General features: G+C 36.4%; 2 protein-coding genes across 2 annotated transcripts; both read right to left on the bottom strand.

Annotated features, from left to right (window-relative positions):
• On the bottom strand, window positions 1–710 carry LOC141847814 (auxin-responsive protein SAUR24-like). Its single transcript, XM_074735902.1, has one exon. It carries the CDS (start codon window positions 568–570, stop codon window positions 94–96), a length of 477 nt encoding a protein of 158 aa, XP_074592003.1. The 5' UTR covers window positions 571–710; the 3' UTR covers window positions 1–93.
• Window positions 711–14482: 13772 nt separating this feature from the next.
• On the bottom strand, window positions 14483–15592 carry LOC141848005 (uncharacterized). The gene has a single exon (XM_074736117.1). The coding sequence runs from the start codon at window positions 15563–15565 to the stop codon at window positions 14711–14713; it is 855 nt and encodes a 284-aa protein (XP_074592218.1). The 5' UTR covers window positions 15566–15592; the 3' UTR covers window positions 14483–14710.
• Window positions 15593–23334: the final 7742 nt, after the last annotated feature.

The following is a 23334-nucleotide window of genomic DNA, read 5'->3' as shown; positions in this document are numbered from 1 at the left end:
CGCCGCCGCCGCCGCCGCCGCCGAGCCTACGAGGACCTTTCCCTGCTTCTCTGCCTGATTGTCTATCTCGCCCACTCACCTTTGCATCGGAAGCTAGCTCCGACGGCGGGACCTGTCGCTGTCGGCGGCGATCCGATTCCTTACGTCCTCGAACCTCGCGGCGGGGCAGGGGAGAGTGATGCCGCCGGTGTGGTGGAACCCGAACTCCTCCTCCGCCTCCCGCAGCAGCTCTCCGAAGAGAGGGTGGTTGAAGTAGATCACCGGGAGCGTGTACCTTTCCCACCCGACGTACACAGCCAGGTGTCCCTTCGGGGTCGGCCCGCCCTCTGAATCATCCTCCAGAAGGGTGGCCTCCGCGCCGGTTTGATTCCGGCGGAAGCGGCGGAAGCGGCGGGCGAGGAGGAGGCCCCAATCGCGGAACTTTGAGGTCGTTTTCGAGGTCTGGCTTGATTGCGAGAAGGAGCTGGCGGCGCGTTCAAGGCGGAGGCAGTGTTTGTGCCGGCTGCGGAAGAGGCGGCGCCACACTCGGCTGAGGCACCGCCCCAGTCTGAATCCTCTGTGCCTCTTCATACGTAGAAGAAGACGAGAAGACAAGCTGGTGGGAGGAAGGAGATAAATAGAAATTAATGGAGTGAGTGTCAAAGGAAGAAGTCCATCTCTCTTCTCCTCCTTTCTCCTTTCTGTTGATTACTTTTGGTGAGCAAGAGAAATCCAAGTTTATTTGAGCAAAAGCGCTGTTCTAGCCTCCGTTTCAGGAAAACGGATTCTGCATAATAAAAAATAATCATTTAAAAAAAAAACATCAAAATGCGTTCCACACAAAATAAATTCTACAGAATTTATCATCCACTCATTAAAAATCAACGGCAAATTCCCAAAAGACGACGTGAAATTTTCAAATTCTCAAGAGGTGTACGTTTCATTCTTTTCAAAAGATTAATTAATTTCAATTTTATCTCTCTACTTGTAAGTTTATCTATTTTCTTTCTTTTTTACACGCATATAATCTTCTTTTTCTTTCCTCTTAAATTAAATTAATTTTTTTTCTCTTTTCTCTCTTCTATTTACTCTTAAATTAAATTAAATGAATTTAAATATAGTTTAAACTATAATAAATAATCTTCTAAATTTATTTAATTTTCAAACTTTAATAAAAAATTATAAAATATAAAAAAGTTGATAAAAAATTAAAAATATTGTTTATTTTTCAATATCTTATATTTTTAATATCTAATTGTAAAAGAATAAAAAATAAAATTGATAATGAAAATTAATTTTGTTAATCAAAATAATAAAAAATAACTTTGATGTTGGTTTTCGAAAATCAACATTATAATGGTGTTGATCTTTAGAAATTGATATCGCAGTATTAGTTATTCTCACACACTGTAGTGTAAGTTATCGAATTAAACTCTCTAAACCTTTTGAGCAATGCTGAAATCCTTTACGATGATAACGGTAAAAATCTACATGAGTTGGTTTGAGCCTTATCAGAGCTCTCTAAATCCATCAATATATTTTGATTGAAACTCTTCTGCAAAAGGTAGAATCCGTCACTTTAGCGGCCCCACACGGTCGGCTCCACGACCATCTGTGAGGAGGTAAATCGAGAAACTGCAGTTGATCACGACGTAGGAGAGTATTGCCTGGCTTCGCCAAGATTCGAACCCTTACCCTCTTCTGCAACTCTGCTGCGTCGTAACCAACTCAGCTATGCCCCGGGGGCGATTTTGATTGAAACTCATTGATAGATTTAGAGGACTTAGATTTATGAAAACTTTCACAAAGAATGAGAGATTAGTGTGTAGGAGGTATATATGATGTCTAATCTTGGTCCTGAGATATGTAGACAAAGTTATGGTCGCACGCTAATTAACACAGACCTGATGTAGGTTTCTAAATACTGACACCACAATGATGTTGGTCTTTGAAACTAGCACCATAGTATTAGTTATTCTCACATACTGTGGTGTTGTTTTTCGAAAATTAGTATCATAGTAGTGTTGTTCTTCATAAATCAGTACCATAATATTCTGAAAATTTCAAATCATTTTGAGGATTGTTGGAAAGGCCTTAAACCAATAAACTAGGGTTTATTTAAACTCAAGTTTACCTAATAAACTCATAAGAGTTGGAATAAATTTGATTAGATCTCTCTAGATCCATCAATGAGTTTTGACCAAAATCCATTGATGAATCATCAATGGATTTTGGTCAAAACTCATTGATGGACTTAAACGACTTAGATTTTTAAAATTTTACAATAAGACGGAAGTGGTGAGTGTGTAGAAGGAAGATATGGTGAGAAGTTCTGGTCATGAGTCTCCTACATGAAAATATAGGCCTGTGTCAATTGACACGAAGTTTGAAACTCTCTAAACCTTTTAAGAAATACTGGGAATCTTTACGATGATAACAGAAAGCACATTTGAATTCCTGGGGAAATCTATATGAGTTGGAATGAGCCCGATTAGGTTCTCTAAGTCTATCAATGAGTTTTACGGAAATTCATTGATGGACTTAGGAGACTTGGATTTATGAAAACTTATAATGAGATGAGAGAGATTAATGTGTAGGAGGTATATATGATGCCCATGTATAGTTCTGACATCCTTACAATAAGTTTTGTGTTTGTGCCAAATGCATGCTTTCGGAGGTCGTAATATTTTGACTTAATTAAGTATCAGAATGTGACATTTTGTACGCTAAATCAAAGTTTGTTTAGAGATCTATATTTATTACTAAGTGAAATCCAAACACTAGCACCATGGTGGTGATGGTGTTTAAGCTATGCTGATGGTATTTAAAAATTAGCACCACATTGATTTTATTTTTTAAACACAAGCATCACAATGATATTAGTGTTTAAGTTATGGTATTAATTTTTAAAAATCCAACACCACACCAGCCCTCTCTAGGTCTTCAGAAACTAACACCATAATTATTATTTATTTTATTTTAAAAATATTTTTATTAATAAAATGAGTTCTCATTATTAATTTTATTTTATTTTTTATTCTTTTATAATTAGATATTTAAAAATAGAAGATATTAAAAAAATATTTTTATATTTTTTAATAATGTTTTAAAATTAAAATTAAAAATAAATAAATTTAGAGGATTATTTATTAAAGTTTAAACTATGTTTAAATTAGTTTAATTTAATTTAAGAGGGAAGAGAAAAAAAGAGAGGTTGGTGGAGGAGTAAAATTAAAATTAGATGTGCTTTTGGGAACTCTGGAATTTCATGTCAGCTCTTTGGGAATTTATAAAAAAATCAGACCAAATCACTCAGTTAATCTAATGCACGCGCCAATTCACATGCGAAGTTTGATTAAAATTATTGTATAAAATAATTAAGAGTAAAATTATATAAATCGTATAATGAATTTTTTTTAATTACTATATAAGTAGGTTATAAGTTTCAATTTATTAAATATATATAAATATATATATATATATATATTGGTGCTATTCTTCTGGCCAATAGGAAATCTCCTTTATCTGACGCCGTCTGGAGTACGACAGCTGGTGCGCCGCCTATAATGACCAAATTGATATTCTCCTGGCCAATCGGAGATCACCTAATCAAATAGAGCGTATCATAGTTGATCTAGAACACCTTCTTAAATAAGATTAGCAGCTAAACCTCAATATCATGATCAAAATGCACTTCCTCTGTGCCATAAATTTATCGATCAACGATTGCATTGGCTTCATTAAGTCGTAAAGAATCGTTTTGGTGACTTAACTAACACCGACCATCTCAGTCTCTACCTAAAGATCAAGTAGAGATAGAAAAGAGTAGATGGCACTGGCGATAGCTACATCCACTGAGTTTGAGGTTTCAGAAACTCAAAGACAAGCTGCTATCCAGTTGATGGACCGTGCACGGACGTACAAAGACAAAATCAAGACTAAAACAAAGGAAAAGTGCAACTATTTGTTCGACAGGAAAGAGGTTCCATGGTATACAACTTGACTGAGTTTATCTATTAAGATACCTTACGATCCTTACACAATGAATCATTTTGCATGACAAAGAAAAATATGGTGGAGGGAATTGGAGGGCCCTTGCTACGAGACAGCATATCTGTCTTTTTTCCGACAAGCTTTAGTGAGGACTGAGTGAGTGCTGTTTATGATTCCACCAGTACTTATCTCTTTCAGGAACGCAGAGACAAACCTGAATGCCAATTTCGAGTAAGGGCGCAAAGGCTGTCGATACACAGAAATTAAACTGTAAAACCCTAATGTTTTTGACAGGAAGGGGAAAGCAAAGGGCATCATCTTAGACATGTCTAACACCAAAACTACTGGAACTACTGGAGCTATCAATTTGATTTACTGATCATGATTTATCTCAATTGCAGCTGGACTTTTCTAGAAAGTATCTTAAGTATTCACTCCTTGATACACTTTAATTTCTGTGATAGTCCAAGCATATCTTGTAGTAAGTAGCTTGAACCTTCGCTCACGGCAATGCCGTCTTTGTGAATCTTTCATGCAAAATCTTAGTTGGTGTTTGTTGTTATCAATTTAGCTACACCAAACTTGTGGCGTTTGTTTCAGTACATGTAAAATCCTTTTTTAATGTTAAGGCTTTATGACCTGACTGATGGGTACGTTATATATATTGTTAATAATAGTTGTCGTACAGTAGGTAGTGTGCCTGTGAAAATCTGTCACTTGTGCCAGCATTAATAAAGGCAATAGCTACCAAGGTTGACATTGGACGCAAAGCAAATCCAGAGAAGTGCAACAGCAATTTTCCTTCCCAAGTAGTCAAAGCTTACACATGAATCATGATCCAAGCAAAGGCACTCCTGCAATTAGTGTGTTAAGTTTAATTGAATATGAATCACTTATCTTAATACTCAAACTATTAAGAAAAAAGTTATCAACTTATTTATCTTTGTTAAAATAGATTGTATTTGATATGAATTCTCATGGAAATTATTATTATAGTTATCATAGTATACCGATTCATATGTTTGGGTAGTAAATATTTTTGACACCTTTCTAAGAGTTTATTTTGTCTGCCTTAACTTCCATTATTCTAGCAAGACAGGTATATATAGTTCGAAGATCAATCTAGTGGTTTCATCATCGATCAAATAGCTTAGGTGTCCAAGTATTTCTACAGTGGTTTCATCCTCTATGATAGACTTTTTTTTTATGATTTCATTCTCTTGGACAAGTTGTGAGTTTGTACTTACAAGATCTAGATATATGTATCCTGTAAATTTAAAATCACATGTATATGTTTGAAATTAACAATTATTTTAAGTAACAATGGATATCAAAATTTGATTTTCAGTAGCTTACCTTACATCTTTCAGCAAAAAAATGAAATCTTTCATCCCAACGGCTCCACACAATCGGTCCCATGATCATCTGTGAGGAGGTAGATCAGAAAGTTGCAATTGACTACTACGGAGAACCTTACTTCCAATATCTAACAATGGATACATCAAAATTTGATTTTCAGTAGCTTACCTTACATCCAATATCATATAACATTTGATATTAAAGCAATGACTCACATACAAAATAGGTGCTCACGATCTTTTCCGAAGTAGCATTCAAAGAGAAATGGCCAACAATAACGAGAACCAAGTTAAATAAAGTTGACGCAAATAACTCGAAACAAGTTAAACAAAGACAAGTGATCACATGACCTTAGAAAGAAGTACATTGCATATGAATGGGCTGATGTACACCCTCTAGATGAGGATTTGATGGAGGTTCCTTGACCATGAATTCTAAATAAGTTCTAACAAATCTTGTGATCTCACAAAACAAGACATGCATAGGATCTTGTTACATCCAAAATTGCAACACAAATTAAACAAAGAATAAAGATGATGCATGACCAAAATATAAATGTGACATGAATGCAATGGAATCACCATCGTCTTAGTGTTGTCTACAAAATCTAGAGATCATGGAAGAAGAAGTAAGAGACGGATCTTCCGTAGAGATTTGGATGACGATGTCATACTCTCCTCACCAATGGGAAATGGAGAGATCTCATATTATCCAATATACGGGGATCACACCCTATATATAACAACATACCCAATATAATGTTATTATCAGTCCATCATAAATAACAGAATGAACTAACGAGTTTTACACAAATAAACTCATATCCAATAACACAAACTCATAATTAACATCAATTAGATCATTAAATGAGTTTGTCCGTAATGATATAAAACCATGTGTTACAAAATAACATGTAAGCCCACCGAATAGTGAGATAAAGTTCAACAATCTTCCACTTGAACTACATATGATTTTATATACAATACACAAGTATAATCTTAGTTGAGCTCAACAATACTAAGCTTTATGGGTAAAAATACTCTTTTAAAATAATATGGTCCATTAACTGTATTGGTATAGGACTAAAGATGTCAATATTACTATAAGTACTATAACACAATACCAATGTCATTAATGACATAAATCATATGTGGATGTGTAGTATGAAAATTACATGAAATATGATCTATATACATGTCAATTTCTAACTAGTTCTCCTAACTCAAAAGAGTCTTGATCATATTTGTAAACACTTTATGCTAAATTGCAGTAGTAAATCATGATTTAAACCTTATAATTTCAAAAGAAATCTAGTATCATATTTACAAATAGCATATGCTAAACAACAATAGTAAATCATGATAACTTTATTTTAGAATGTTAGAATAAAATATACTTGTATCTATAATCTTTAGTATGCACAATAACTAAAATAAACATGTGTTCATCACCATAGAGCATGAAACGATAAATACAGACTCTCACTAAATGTGTACTTCATCCAATAGAAGAATCTCTATATCCACCCATGCACATGAGACATCTTAGGCGGCAAAGCCTTAGTGAGTGGATCCATTAATATGGAATTTGTGCTGATATACTCTATTGTTACTTGATCACTCTAAACTCTTCCTTTAACCATTAAAAATTTGATGTCGATGTGCTTTGACTTCAATGAACTGCAATTATGCTTAGCATAAAGTTCAACGACTTTATTATCATAGTTGATCTTCAATGACCTTTCAATGTCATCAACGATTTGCAACGCTGTGATGAAGTTTCGTAGTCAAATCTTGTGATTGGATGTTTCATGATAGGCTATCAATTCACTATTAGTATATGGTTGATGGTTTTCAAGGAGATAGCCTTTCTAACAAGCATGAAAATACAACCTGAAGTGGACCTTCTATTATCTAAGCATCCAACAAAGTAAGAGTTTGAATATTCAATCACCTCCAAGTGATCAGATCTCCAATACGTGAGCATAAATTCTTTAATTCTCTACAAATACCACAATATTCTATTCACATATTTCTAGTGCGTCGGACTTGAGTTACTTAAATATCTGTCTAACATCTCTACTATATATATTAATCCGAACATGTGCAAACGTGAGTATACATGAGACTCCCCATAGTTGATGCACAAGAAAATTTCTATATGTCCTTTATTTCAAATTCAAGACACATTGCTGTAAATTGAATTTGCCACCCCTAAACATAGGTATATCATTAGGTGTACAATTTTTCTTGTTATACTATATAAGTACTTTTTCAATATAGACCTTTTGTGAAAGTTCAAGAATACCCCTTGAATGATCATATGACATATTTGTATAGCTAAAACAAAGGATGCTTCGTCAATGTCTTTCATTTCAAAATTACCTAATAGAATTGACTTGGTTTCATGTAGCAAACTTTTATTATTACTTGCTAATAAAATATCATCCACATATAGGACAAGTATAATACCCTTTGAACTTAACATATATACATTGATCAACGAGATTCTCCATACAATCAAATGAAGTAACTATTTAATCAAATTTTCTATACCATTGATGGGACATCTGCTTTAGATCATAAATAGACTTCTTTAATCTACATACCAGGTGCTTTGAGTCCTCAGACTCAAAGTTTTCTATTGAGAAATATAGTCTTTACATTTATTTGATGTAGTTCCAAATCAAAATAAATTATAAGTGTCATGATTACCCTAAAAGAATTTTGTATAGAAACAAGCAAGAAAGCTCCTTATAATCAATGTCCTTCTTCTAAGAATCCCTTGACAACAACATAAGCCTTATACTTTTCGACATTGCCATGTGAATCTTATTTGATTTTAAATATCCATTTATAACTAATAAGTTTCACACTTTTATACTTTTAGATAATTTGATAAGTTCTCAAACGTCATTGTCTGTCATAAACTTCAACTCTTCATTCATGGCTTCTATTCATCATTCAGGATTGGAGCATTATTTGACTTCTTGGAAAGTTATAGGATTACTTTCCATTCCTATGTCAAACTCATGCTCATGGAGATAAACATAATCATGAGCAATCGTCGATCTTCTTTCCCTACTAGATCGCTTTAAAGACACTTGTACTTGAGGTGGTTGTGGCATCTGCTCAACCATAAGAGGAAATATCTAAACCTGAGTGGAAGGTCCCTCCATTTATATTAGAGGTGGTACGAAAATATCTTGATTTACTACTCTCACTAGATGTGAATCTCCATAATATAGGGCATAGTTATCATACCACTACTTGTTGCACTTGTAGTAATCACAACAGTATTTACAATATTCCTTTTCAAAAGATATGTCCCTAATCTTAGTGCTTTCACTGTTTTCAATAAATTTGGCATTATCTATCTCGAAAAAGTTCTATTTAAGCTAAGGGGATATAAAATTTAAAGCCCCTAGTTTTTTCAAAGTAACTTATAAAATGACAACTATAATGCCTAGCTTCAACTAGACAACTCAAGATGTATAAATGCCTAATGCTAGGCTTTTATCCGTCCATAACTTGTATAAGGCTCTTGACATTGCCTTACTAGGTGCTCTACTAAATAGGTATCTGTAGTCTTGAGAATCTCACCCCACAAAGACTGGTAAAGAAGAAAAATCATCATACTTCTTACTATATCTTTAGAGTTTGGTTTCGTCGCTCAACTATATCAATCTAACTAGGTGTACCAGATATAGTATACTGAGGTACGATTTCATACTCAGTAAGGTAATTCACAAGTGGTCTAAGATATTATTCACTTAATCAATCATGTTGATCATAGTATTCACTACCATAGTTAGATCTGATAGCCTTAATTTTCTTATCTAGTTAATTTTTAATTTTAATTTTAAAAATTTTAAACATGTTTAGAGATTGCGACTTCTCATGGATAAGATATGAATAGCCGCATCTAGAATAGTCATCTATGAAACTAATAAAATACGCGTGTCCATTCCAAGATGTCTTAGGGAATGATCTATATGTATCTATATATATTAATTCCAAGACTTCACTACATTGGTTTGCATCTTTATTTTTTTATTAGTTATTTTTCTCTTACCACACTTAATGTAGACATTAAAATTTGGCATGTTAAGGGAATCAAGAATTTCATATGACATTAATCTTTCTAGATGTTATTTGGATATATATTCTAAACGTCTATGCCACAACATGGAAGAATTCTCGTTAGTCAGATTGCATTTTGTATCTAGGCTATGCATTATTTCATTGTTAGTAAACGTTAAAGTGTTTAATCTGTTTAACTTATCAATTAAAGAACCATTGCTAATTAACATTGAATTTAGAAAAATATTTAAAAAAAATTCAAATGAATAAGAATAATTTAATTTATCCAAATAAGAAATAGAAATTAAGTTTGGTCTAAAAGATAGTATAAGAAATATATTATCCAAATTTAAAAAATTATCGATTCATAAATAAAGCCTAAAAACACTTATCGACTATACTTTAGCTTTTTTATCATTTTCATATAGATGTATCTTGCACCATCAAGTGATAGTCGGCTCTTGCTACAATCCTGTACTTATATGAATTGTAGTATTGGTATCTACCCACCAAGTGTCAATAAGCATAATTGCTAAGTTGACTTCTGAAAAGTTGAGAAGTTTACCTTTCTTAATGTGTCTGTTGACGTATTTGCGATAATCTTTCATCATATGCCTTTTTTTATTGAAGAAATAAGTGTATTCTTTATCTTGTTTTCTTTTGCTCCTTATGACTAGAAGCCCCATAATCCATAGTTTGTTTACATTTTCCTTTTAATATTGGTCCTTTTCCTCTTCTTCCTTGAACCTTAAGAAGTGGATGCTAAGTGAGCACTCTCAGATGTTTTTCATCTCAATCTTTCCTCCTCTTGCATACATTGAACAATAAACTCATTTAATATCCACTATTCATTTTGAGTATTATAACTAACTTTAAAAGGAGTGAATTATGTAAGGAGATACATCAAGAGAAAGTGTACTAACATATTTTTAGATATCTCAAGTTTTAGTGTCTTATTTAGTCTTGTAGCGAAATTATACATCACTATTATATACTCCCTTATACTTCTCTTTCCATTATACCACATGAGATGAGATAAGTTTTAATAATACTATAATTGTCTCAACCTTTTCATTCAAGGTGAAATAGTCTGCAAGTTATTTTAGGAAAGTTCTAACATCTTCTATTAATAATTTCACAATACTTAAACTCATGCAATTAAAAAGCTTCTACTTTTCAGATTTAGCCTTCTATTCCATAGTGGATCAGCGGTGTGAAGTGATCATGTCTCAATGCAATATAATCTAAGCCTATGCAACCCAATACAACAATAACATATTCCTTCCATTAGGCAAAATTTCTCCAGGTAAGTGTGAGGATGTTGTTATGATGGCAGTTACTAATTGTACTAAATTATAAAAGAGAAAACACCCTAAACTCACATAAAAGCCAAGAACATAGATAAATATATATAAGTGAATTATGCAACATAAAATATGCATATGAATGATCTCTTAATGAGATACCAAATACAATATTACATTCAGTCTTTAGATTATAATGCAATTTATTAGCAGTATTCTGTAATTATAGTTCAAACTTTACTTGACTACATCTGCCTTCCTTTGGGTCGATATATTATGTGTATAATTTGATAGTTTATACGAGTATGTTGGAGTCCATAGCTCATAATATTCTGAATAATCCATGTAATATGTCTTTCTTTGGACCAACATGTTATATGCATGATTTAACAAAATTTATTCTTTCTATGTGAACAAACCTTAAACATATATTTGACCTAAAAGAAATTTTTCTTTAGGCCAATTATTTTTAACATAGATATACGTCTATCAACACAAAATGTACTAAATCTACCTAATAATTTTTACTTTGATGATAGTATTAGTTAAATTTAGTAACATATATATAAATAGACTCAAGAAAATCCTATGAAACCCAATTGAATAGAAGTAATCGATAGATCCCTAATGACAATCGAGTGCTGGCCCAATAGTTGATTGGTTCATGAACAACAATCGACTAACAAAGCTTCTGTGCTTGACTTAATCTTGATCAATCGAGTGTTGAACTCAACTATTATTAGCAATTGAGTAAGTTGATCAATTGAAAAATCTACTGTGCTTATGTTCGGACACATCAGTCGCTTGTTACATATGACAATTGACTAATGCAAAATCAGTCGAGTGCTTCGATCAATTAAGAAACCTTTTGTGACTGACCTGTGACCATCAATTGACTATATTAAATATTAGTTGAGTGATAGCAACAGTTGAGTATATCAGTCGATCCAAAAAAAATTTATGCATGACCTCAGACACATTAGTTGATTGGTACTATATGACAGTCAGTCGACTAATAATATCAATCAAGTACCACAATCAACTCAAAATATTTTTACTCATTATTTTAGGTGCAATAATCGATTGATGCTATATAATAGTCGACTATTTTCAACGCAGTTCAATTTTTTCGGATCAAATGTGATGGTTTTCCTTGAAAACTGTGGCAGTTTTCACTGTTCTTCATGTGCTTCATGAAAAAATATGAGAAACACAAAAGCAACGCCTAATTCTAGATTTTTCTTCTTTATTTTTTGATGATCAAGCATTGTTTTATGCTAGTAGATTAAAATCTACCATTAAACAATCAAAAATCAATGAAAACTCTAACTTTATATTGTTCTAAAATCGATGAAACGACCTATGACATGATACCACTTGATGTATGTTTCTTGATCATGAATTCTAAATAAGTTCTGACAACCATATGAACTTAGAAAAGAAAATATGCACAGGATCTAATTACATCGAAACTTATGGTGCAAATTATAAAAAAATAGCAGATGATGGCCAAAAGATAAATATGACCTGAATGCAATGGAATCGCCATCGTCTTAGCATCGTTTATGAAATCTGGAGATCCTAGAAGAAGAATAAAGAGGTGAATCTTTTGTAGGAATTTGAGTGACGGAGCCTTACTCTCCTCACTAATGGGAAGCGGGGAGATCTCGTATTATCCAACTCTACGGAGACAATGCTCTATATATAGCAACAAACTCAATCTATTATCAGTCCATCATTAATAACAGAATGGATTAATGAGTTCTACACATATAAATTCACATCCAATACACAAACTCACAATTAATATCAATTAGATCACTTAATGGTCTGTTCGACATAAAATTATGTGTTACAAAACAATATATAAGCCCCCCGAATAATGAAAGAAAAAAATCAAACATGACTATCAAAGAAAGAGTTTAACAAATAGGTACATATTAATATGCTAAAGAACTTTGGTCTCGATAATTGATTTACATGAAAGGTCCTTTGAGTCCAAGCTCATTTCAAGTCTTGTTAAGAATATAAATGATGATTCTCGAGACGAAGGAAAGGGAAATTGTAACATAGATGCATGGATGATACTGGAAGATCATCAACAAATTAATACAATTGGGGAATAAATTACCGATATATGGATCGTGTTGGATGGATTGCTAGGAAGCCATCTCAATGTATAAGAATTTAGTGAAGATAACTCTTGAAGACTTGTGTACAATTATGGGGCTTCATGAAGCAAATTACATCAATCAAAAGGAGACAAAGAAGAAGAAGGACAAAACTCCCATGAAGAAACTATCTCCACCATTCATTGAGAAATTAAGCTTGTTGGATTGTTTATATTTTTCATTTAGTGATGACACAAGTGATGAGTCTGGTGAGATAGCACACCTAGCTAAGAGAGTGATGAGAATGAATCAATACATGAACACAATAAAACTCGAAGAAGATGTTCCATAATGGAAAGAAAAACAAGGAGAAATAAAATAAGTCTAAAGAAAAGATGACCTACAAACCTTCAAAATTATCACCTTTATACCTACCTGAGCTTTCAATCAATACTTAACACTTCTTAACAAATGCTGACATTTATATTTCTCTGCTTCAAAATGTTGGCATCGATAGTTTCAGGGATGCTCAAAGAACTCACATTTTGAAGCATTTGGACCAGAGTGGTCCCATCCATGTCTTTCTCAAATATGCCTAAAGACTGACTTGACTACTGAGCATTTTAATGAGGTTGTGCTCCAGCTGATACAGCCCCGCATTGAACTTGACCAGTAGCAGTATCGTACACCAACGCCACAGACTAATCATTTTGAGTGGCAAAGATGGTAGTGCCAAAATTTTGGACGGTTAATTCAACGCTATTATGATCGGTATATAAAAAAAAATCTGTTGTTTTTCCTGTTCAGCTATGATGATACATGCATTATCCAGAAACAAATCTACAGACCAAATCTACATGTTCTGTGAAAGTTTTGCCTACTCGAGTATAAAAGACACTTTGACTACTGTAGCCATCCTGCAGCAAATAAATGGGTGTTGGAAGGGTTGTTGGTAGGACCAATTCACATGTCCAGAATATATATATATATATAATTTGAGAAATGAACTTGAGAATTTAGTTTGTGCAGCCATGATAACATCAGAAACTTCTACTGTTCCACTGCTAAGAGTTTGTGGTAATCCTTTTTATGTTCGTCTCTTAAATCAAGGGAATGTGCTAGCCTTTAACATGGATCAAAACAAATGTTTGTGTTGAGAAAAGCAAGCAATGAGTAAGGAGCATGGTCGAGGAGACATGCCTGAGTAAAGGTAAGGAAACCATCATGTAGGTTAGCAATTACTAGAAAGGTTTTAAAAAATTATTAAAAGAAAGGAGAAGTTGGCCTCTCAATTCAAAGTTTTCTTCTTCTTCTTCTCTCCTTCTCGGCTTCAAAATTTTCAGGAGTCAGTAATGATACAAGTCAGTAGCACCTGCTTGTCTTCTTCCTGCAGATTCAAGACTGCATGCCTTGACCTAGAAACTTTGGGTAATGTCCATTCTGAATTAGATTTAAGATTGGAAATTACAGAACAAAGTAAGTGGGATCTGTAATTGTAGTTGCTAAAAACATGCTCCTGCCATTTCACCGAACAAGTTCATATGCTCTGCATAACACCAAACAAATCCAGCGAGAAGGGGAAAAAATCCAACACAAAGGAGCCAAAGTTCTTACAAGCACAGAAAAGTATGACACAGACATACTTAACCCACAACAAAGAGACAAACGTAGATGCTAAAAAACAACAAAAAGCACGAGATGGAAAATAGTTTCCGTGCTCACTTGAAGAAGAAAAGGGCCAATTTTTTTACAACATTACGACACACAATCTCCTGAGTCACTGAGGCGCGAGGAGTCAAAAGTCTCAAAGAAATGGTGAGATTTTGATTCGGAAAAGAAAGAAAGAAAGAAAAGTGAGTTAATGGTGGATTACAAGTCTTGTTTAGATCTTGTAGATGATGAGGAAGCAAGGGAGCACCGCACGGTGATCAAATACCACGAGCTCCCCGCAAGTGAGGCTGACCGATTCGGCCTCCAACTCGTTCTCTGGCTCGGCCCTGACCCGGCCGGCGACCACCCGGCACACCAGCATCCCACGCCGCCCGGCCGAGCCACCCCCGCTCGCATGCGCTCTTCCGCTCCCGGAGAAGGTCCTCACGCCCTCCACCTTCTTCCCCCCTGACCACACCGTGCTGCGCACCACGCCGGCGTCATAGACCACTCCACCGCCGCCGCCGCCGCCGCCGCAGTGAAAGCGCAGCATCTCGTTCCCGTCAGCAGCGCAGCGCACGTCGTCGGCCCGTGCTCGTGCCGCCGCGCGGCACTCCTCGAACCGGGCCACCGCCCGCGCCGGGTTGTGGACCCGGAACAGCATCTCGATCTCCCCCGGGAAGGGGGCGGCCGCGCCGCCGCCGCCGCCGGAGGAGGAGGACCAGCTGGAGGCGAAGATGATCTCGACCACGCGGCGCGACGATTGGCCGGCGGGGAGATCCTCGAGCGTCGGGAAGGGCACCGCGGGGGCGGGCGGCCCCATCGCCGGCGAGGGCGGCGGGCGGGCAGGCCTCTGCCTAGCCTTGGTCTTCGCCATCGACCTCTTGGCCTTCGGCTTCTGCGGCGAGGAGGGGCATTTCGGGGAAACGATGACGTCCCTGACGGCGTGAGAGGCTGGGCCGCAGGAGACGGAGGAGAGGAGCGGCTTCCTGGCCGAAGACGAAGACGACGACGCCGTCCGGGAGTAAACCACGTCGTCGACGGAGCTAGACTTGCAATGCAGGGAGCGCAGCCACCCCGTGGCCATGTGGCTGGGACGGTGACTGCCGGCGAGATGGAGAAGCGAGAGAGGAATCCTAATTCCTAACCATGTGGCTCGGCTACAGAATGCTAAATAGCTCAACGTAGGGGGGACTGAGATTGTACCCCTTTTTTTTTGTTTTTGCAATTTTAAAAACTCTGTTTATTTTTTTTTTAAAAAAAAACTTTATACTCCATAAGAAAATTAGTATATTATTTTTTTTATTTTTATATTATCTTTTAAAAAATTATTTAAAGTTTTTTAAAATCATGTTTTTGGTAGCGCAGTTGGTAGAGGTTTGGAAAGTATTGGCTGCACCATTCATAAGGGTTGTTAATGTATTATTATTGACTTTATGACCAAGTCAAAATCTAGAATGATCAAACATATTTATATAAAGCGAATAATTCACCAAATTATTCTTAAACGACTTCTCTTCATTCTAAAGTCCGTTATTTAAAAAAAAAATCAATAGATCAATTGTTTTAAGATGATTCACTTGTTAATATAGTTTGGTGAATTGGAATTTTGTACATATTGTTATTAAATTAAATTAAAAATTATTAATATCATTATTATTATTTTTTTAAATGGCATGTGCAGATGATACGTCAATTCTCTCTACCAAATGATTACCGAATAATCCTACCCATTTTCATACGGTATTACACTTAATCCGTACTTGTAAATTTAAATTAAAACGGGCATGTGCATACAGGCTCATGGCTTGCCTGGCAAAATGCCAAGTTTTGTTCGCAAGTCAGGTAGTGCAGTAGGGACTTAGGTTTGTGCCGAATCCGCGTTAAAAAAAATAAAAATCTTTAAAAATAGAAATAGAAAAAATTATATATATATATAGAGAGAGAGCATATGGTATTAATAAAAGGTGAAAAGGTAATTTTTTAGAGAGGAAATATCTTATCAAGTGAATTAAGTCTACTCTCAATTAAGGATGTTTTACTTTTACATTATTAGTCAATATAATAATATGTTCATTGATAGTGTCTGATGGTGTCTTTTTCGTTTACTCGGATTCCTTTTCTTCTGAAATTACATTCATCTTCTGAATATTCCAAATTCAACAGCTTGAAAACACCTTTATTATTCTTTCACCTTCAATAGAAATTACTTAAGCATCAAAATGGCTATACCGATAGAGCCGCCAATCCTAACACTCTTGAGATATCAAAGAGTGTTAGGATTGACTGGCTCTATCGGTATAGCCATTTTGATGCTTAAGTCGATTTCAATTGAAGGTGAAAGAATAACAAAGGTGTGAAGAAGAAAAAAGAAAGAAAGAAAGTGTTGAAAAGAAAGAGAATCTTGAAAGAAAAATTGCCTCCACTCACAAAAAGATCATATCTTTCCACTTACCTCCATCCATCTTTATATAGCCCTCTGAAAAGGGAATCTCTATATAGCACACCAACCAATGGCAGAGCCAACCCGGACGATTTACCCAGGCTGATCGTAAATGGTGAGTCATGAATGTCGATTTTGATACGGTTACTCAGGCTAATCTTCCTCTTTTTCTTTTCTCTCCTGAGAAATTAAAATTTCTCTTCTTTCCATCATTGTTGAGCCCCCGGGCTACAACCCAGGTAGGCATCAATTTGGCTCTGCCTGTGACACCAACTATCTACCTGAGGGGGGTATTTAGGGCATCAAAGATGATAGTTGTTGGACCGTATCTTTGACACTATCGACTTGTTGGTCAAGTGTCACCTTCTGCAGAGTTGTAATTGTTGAGTTGGTGGTGTGACAAATTGTCAAAAGTTGAGGCCGATTAGGCTTCCCGAGTCCAAATGGAAAATCGTTGAATGAATGTTGAGTGCTCGGGAGAACAGAGACCGAGTGAAGATGAGTGCTTGGGAGTGCGAATCGACTATTCCAAGATGAAGACTGAGTCAGGAGTGCTTGGGAAGACTAACGAGCTAGGGTGCTTGGGAAGATTGACGAGTCAAGGTGCTCGGGACAAAATCTGGCTACTCGGGAAGTAAGGCCAGGAGCTGGGTTGCTCAGGTAAGGACTCTAACGACTAGGGGTGCTCGGCAATAACTCTAAATACCATCACATATCCCCCCTTTAAGTCAAACTGAAGAGCGAAGTCGAATGAAGTCCAATCAAGTGCTAGGTCGAAAATAATCACCTTGACAATAACTTCGGATGCCATCAATGTCCTTCCTCACGCTCGGATTGCTCCTCTCCTTTTGTCCTTAGAGTTGCGACTGAGTCCTTCCTCTAGCTAGTTGAACCTTGGTATCCTACGAAACAAGAGCTCGTTGGTGGGAATCGGCATTGCCAGTGGACCCCTTCGATGATCGGGTTAGCTCTGGGCCAAGAGAGATGAAGCTTGCATGTACGCGAGAGAGAACACTTCAAGAGAGAAGAATAGTCTCCTCTTGAGAGAAGAAAAAGCTGTAGGGATCTTATGTGAAAAATAACAAATAAACACAGTGGAAAAATCAATCCCTCCAAAGATTCATGCAAATACAGTACACATGTATGATCGAGTTGTCACTTTTGTTGCATGAACGGAACAATCCCAACATCAACTTTGATTCGGCAGATCTTAGCACGATCAGAATGGTCATGCCTCTTCGTTATCCACATGAACACGTCCTTCGTTCGTTGCACGAACTTAACCTTCGAATAAGAACCACTTTCGTTGTGCTAATAACTTAGATGGTTCGGCCAAGAGGGAAAAAAGAGGAGACTAGAAGTGATCATACCCAAATGCATTATAAAGAATGACTTTTGTATTTATCCAATAAATACAAAAGATTTTTACCTTTTGCTCTCCCTTTCTTTAATGCTCCATTAATCTCTATTAATAGACATTAATCATTTTAGTGGTTGAGTCTAATCCAATGAGTCTAATTCGGATTAAACTCAATCTAATAATCCAATAGTTGGATTTATTTGAGTCTATTCGGATTATACTTAATCCAATAGTTAGATTTATTTGAGTCGGATTCATTCGAGTCTAACTCAATGAGTCTAATTCGGATTAGACTTAACCTTATAATCTTAGAGTCCATCATATTTTAATCAAACTAAAATAAACTCATCTCCAAATTAATATATTCTTTGTGTATGACCTAATAGTTTTCGTAAAGTTGGCAATGTCTCTAAAATAATATTTTAGATACATAAGCAATGAGTGACATCTAGCAATGTATCATTGCTACACAAGTGATGAGAATGTTGAGATCCGACCTAACCTTTCTCTGTCTATTATCTTGTATAACTTGATCCTTCTATCCTCGATATCTAGATTGATCCATGACACATAGACTGTGTCATTCCCTTATCAATCTTTGTGTTTCTTGATCTCCAAGTAGACTCATTTAACCAAATGAGCTCAATATCTCATATTGATTTATTTGAGTATGACCATGTATTTTAGTAGTCCTACTTAATCAAGAGGCCCACAGATATCACTTTTGTCATATGGAAGACATAGATCCCATCTACATTATTCACATCCATCTACATAATTTATTGCATACCCAGTGATCGACTTTATAATCCACTTTGTTACAAGTGACGTTTGCTGATACTAAAATACACAACTCCTTATGTAGGGAACTATAGTGACTTCAGGTCTAAGGACTATTTATATTAATAGTCACTATGAGAATGTTTATAAACACTCATATAATGATTCATAAAACATTCTCATGGCGAGTCAATTTAAGTATATATTCTCTAATATATACTCATGTGTCAACTTGATATCTGATATCCATGACTTGTGAGATTTAGTTATTAGTGTGTTGGTGCAAGGAGCACTAGTCTACCCCTAGGATTTTGATATTTGACAATATACTTGAGTCTGGTTAGTTTGATTAAGGGTTGATCCAAACAGGACCTAATATTTAGATATGAGTGAAGTCTAGTCAGGTTAGTTTGATCAGATGACTAGCAAAGAAGCCCTAGTTGAGGTAGGCAAAAGAGAAGTCCTAGTTGGAGGCTAAACAGGGAAAGTCCTAGGTTGGAGGTTGGGCAAGGAATACTTGGTGAAGTTGGACAAAAACTCCTGATGAGTGAAGCTGGGCAAGGAAGTCCTAATTAGAGGGCAATAGAAAAGTCAAAATAGGTCAAGGATGATTGGATGTTTGGTAGGTGAGAAGTCTACCTATGAAAGTGACTAGTCCTAACTGGAGGTTAGGCAAGGGAAAGTCCAAACAGATCAAGAGTAACCAGATGTTTAGCAGATAGAAAGTTTACCTGTGAAAGTGACTAGTCCTAACTGGAAGTTAGACACGGATAAACCTAGTAGGTTATGGTAAGTTTCAAGTAAGCCTAGTAGGTCAGACAGACTACAAGGCTTAGGTTGCTTGTGTGTTTATATGCTTATCTTGCAGGAACCAAGAGTTGAAAGTAAGACTGAAAAAGCATAAGAGGAGCAAACAGAAGCAGTCGAACCAAGTCCAGAGTCAACTCAGGTCAAACCCGAGTTGATTGAATCCTGGAACTCGGATGTTACTCCAGGCGCCTGAATGGTCCAAGCGACCTTGGATGGTCTAGGCGCCCGAATCAAGAAGAATCATCCCTAATAGACTCGAGGGAACTAGATCAGGATAGGATCGATTTCAGAAATTCCCGGATAAGAATCCAAGCACCCGGAATAGTCTATATAAGGGCCTCAACGTGCACCACAAGGAGTAACCCTAATTCCTACCACTCTTCATCTTGTGTGCTGCTGAACGCGACCAATGCCTTGCTCGTGCAATCGGAGAAGTTCTAAGAGGAGTGCACGACGCTTAAGGACTTCTAGATCGGCTATACGCTTGGTTTCATTATTTAAGTCTTATTGTTCTCACTTTAATTTTATTATTATTGGACTGTAAGACAAATTTTTCAGCCTCCGGACAAAGGCCTGAAAATGAGACCATTAGTGGACGAGCGTCTTCTCGTGCATAGACCTTGGACATACTAACCCTGGGGGTTAGGAACTAAGTAAATCCGTATGTCTCTGTGTTATTTTACTAATTCTATTGCAAGTGTATTTGATAGAAAGAACGAACGATGAATGTTATTCACCCCCTCTAGCGCACGCATCGGTCCTACACAATAGATCTACATACTAGTTTCAATGTATTAATTAGGAATAGTTAAGAGTAATGTTCTCTATATATATCTACAGTCTCCCACTATCAATTCAACCAATTGATATGCTGTAGACTAGAACCTACTACCATAGATATTATTATACTTATTCATTTGAAATAGATATGAAGTAAATATAATAATCATAAACTTTATCTTTTATTAATAAAATATCATAAAAAATTTCATTGGCAATCATCTTATAATTGATTTTAAGAGCTAACACTAACAAAAGCATACATTCACCTACCTTTGCCGAACCTTATATAGTCGATGAAGAGAATATCCATGTAGGCTGCCAAGTGAATCCTAGATGAGCCACGTAAGTGACCGCACGAACGAAACACCACCCGCAGACTAGCCGCATGGAGAAATGTAGGATGTCAAGGGCAACAACCATTGGGTCGTACCTTTGGTATGGTCGAGCCATTAGTCAGGTGTCACCTTCAGCATAGGCTTCCTTACTAGCTAGGGTCGGTACCACATCAAAAAATATCAGAAGTTGAGGCCAAAGAGCTCGCTCGAGAATGGATCCTTCCTCACGCAAAGATCGTTGTAGGCGAGTGGGTCGAAAAAGCTAGAGCCCTTAGGACCCTTAGAGGGTATGTGACCATGCCAGAGGTACGCGCCCGTATCAACATTTGTTCTTCCAGTGGACCATGAGCAAGTCGTAATGGATGAAGGTGTGTGCTTGGCTCTGGATTCAAAAGGAGATGCGTTACTGAACGGTGGATGTTCAGAATTTTAAGTAGTGTCTAGAGGTACACGGCCACAAACTATTAGACATGGCCTCCATGGTTCACTAATAGAGAGCTAGAGTTCTAGCGCTACGGTGCAACGGTAATACATTTTCATGATTAATCAAATATTTATGAATTGATTTTTAATTATGATACATTATGAATTAATTTCTTTTAATAAGAAGATAATCTAAAAAAAATGATAATCTTTCAGTGAGTCGCATTGACTTAATCCCTGGGGTGATCGGCCCAGTCCATTCATATTTCTTGATTAATTTATCTTGATGAACAATGAAATTTTTTATGAAACTAAATTGACTACCTTCTAGATTAATCGATTCAAACAACTAAATAAATACCTGAAGTATTGAAAAAACTACTAGAGAACTAGAATTAGATGTCTTTTTGAGAATGAACATGTCGAGCAAATATTTATAAATATACAAGTGCATGTATACCGTGTCAACGTTGTTTTAGAGCCGTGCCTGTTAGGAGGTAAAATAGTCATTTCACTCAGATCTATTTTTTAGAGGATCCATAATTTTTGACAATAATCTATTATATAATAATATAAATTGACTTAATATAATTCCTCATATTCTAATCCTTTTCCCAAATCGACCAAAAAACCCCCTTTTTCTTTATTTAGGGGTTTTTTTTTTTTGTTAAGTTAGACGACTCAGGTTCAAAAATGGTTACGCCCGGTTCTTTGTTAAGTTAGATTCATGGTGCAAACTTGAATTAGGCAAATCCAGTCAAGAATATGTAATTCACTTTTGGTTATATATATATATATACTCATAAAAAATGTCACATCATAAAATACAATTATGATTATCAAAAATATCCACACTAAATGCTCATTGGAACACAACTAAAATATTTCAATGTACTTGTTCTCACTAAATACCATGCGACCTCCTGGAAGAGCTCGATGAGGAAGTTGATAGGAACTTGAAACACACTTCAAAAAGAGGCTAAACTGGTACCCGAGAGTCCCAACAAAATACTCGAACGCTTAAATTAGGATTCTTCTAGAGGGATAGAGTGTCGAAAGGAAGGAAAATGATGATAGAAGAGTTTCAAAAGTCAAACCAGAGAGAAGAAGATGCGCCCCTAGAAATTTTTTTTAGGATTTATATAGCCGTCAAAAGAGCATCTCCATGTCGACTATAGCGGCATTATTATAGAAGTGTATGAGAAGATCAAATCTGACGGGTGTTGATCGATTTCGTTCTTTTAGCATTATGTGCAGAAAAGAGAGTATTCAATGGAACCTGACAACCTTATCATTACTCTTTTATTCTTATACTGTCATATGTCTCAAGAATATTCGCACCTTGTTCATGGACCCACAAAAGATAAAGATTCATACTTAGGATATGAAATGAGTCCGAGGTGTATGAAATTGGGACCCGAGACTGAGATGACATCTGAGGCCGAGATGGCGAGGTGTTGAGATGCTGAACTGCCTGAGATGACTAAGATGCTGAGTTGCTGAGGTGCTGAGATGGCTAAGATGTTGAGCTGCTAATATGATTGAGTTGCTGAGATGTTGAGTTGCTGAGGTGTTGACGAGTGTCTGAGATGTTCGGGGTGGCTGAGATGGTCGAGATGGCTGAGCTGAAGTGCCAAGATAGCTAAGGTGTTGAGATGTTTGAGCTACTAAAATGAGGTGCTGAGATGGTTGAGGTGCCAAGATGGACTGAGATGGCCGAGGTGGCGAGTGAACTGAGCGTCTGAGAGAACCGAGGTGGCCGAGGTGTCGAGATGATGTCGAAGATGAGATGTAGAGATGGCCGAGATAAGGTGGCGAGATGGCCGAGGTGCCGAGATGACCGAGGTGTCGAGTGGACGAGTGTCTGAGAGGACCAAGATGGCCGAGGTGCCAAGATGGGCGAGGTGCCGAAATGGCCGAGA

Source organism: Curcuma longa, chromosome 16, assembly GCF_044706935.1.
Source record: "Curcuma longa cultivar G26 ecotype Majalengka, Jawa Barat chromosome 16, ITB_CL_G26_1.1, whole genome shotgun sequence".
Lineage (NCBI taxonomy): Eukaryota > Viridiplantae > Streptophyta > Magnoliopsida > Zingiberales > Zingiberaceae > Curcuma > Curcuma longa.
This window is presented reverse-complemented; position numbering and strand designations above follow the sequence as displayed.

What these genes read in the sequence shown, in the direction of transcription:
- LOC141847814 (XM_074735902.1), bottom strand. Translation starts at nt 570, where the DNA reads ATGAAGAGGCACAGAGGATTCAGACTGGGGCGGTGCCTCAGCCGAGTG.
- LOC141848005 (XM_074736117.1), bottom strand. Translation starts at nt 15,565, where the DNA reads ATGGCCACGGGGTGGCTGCGCTCCCTGCATTGCAAGTCTAGCTCCGTC.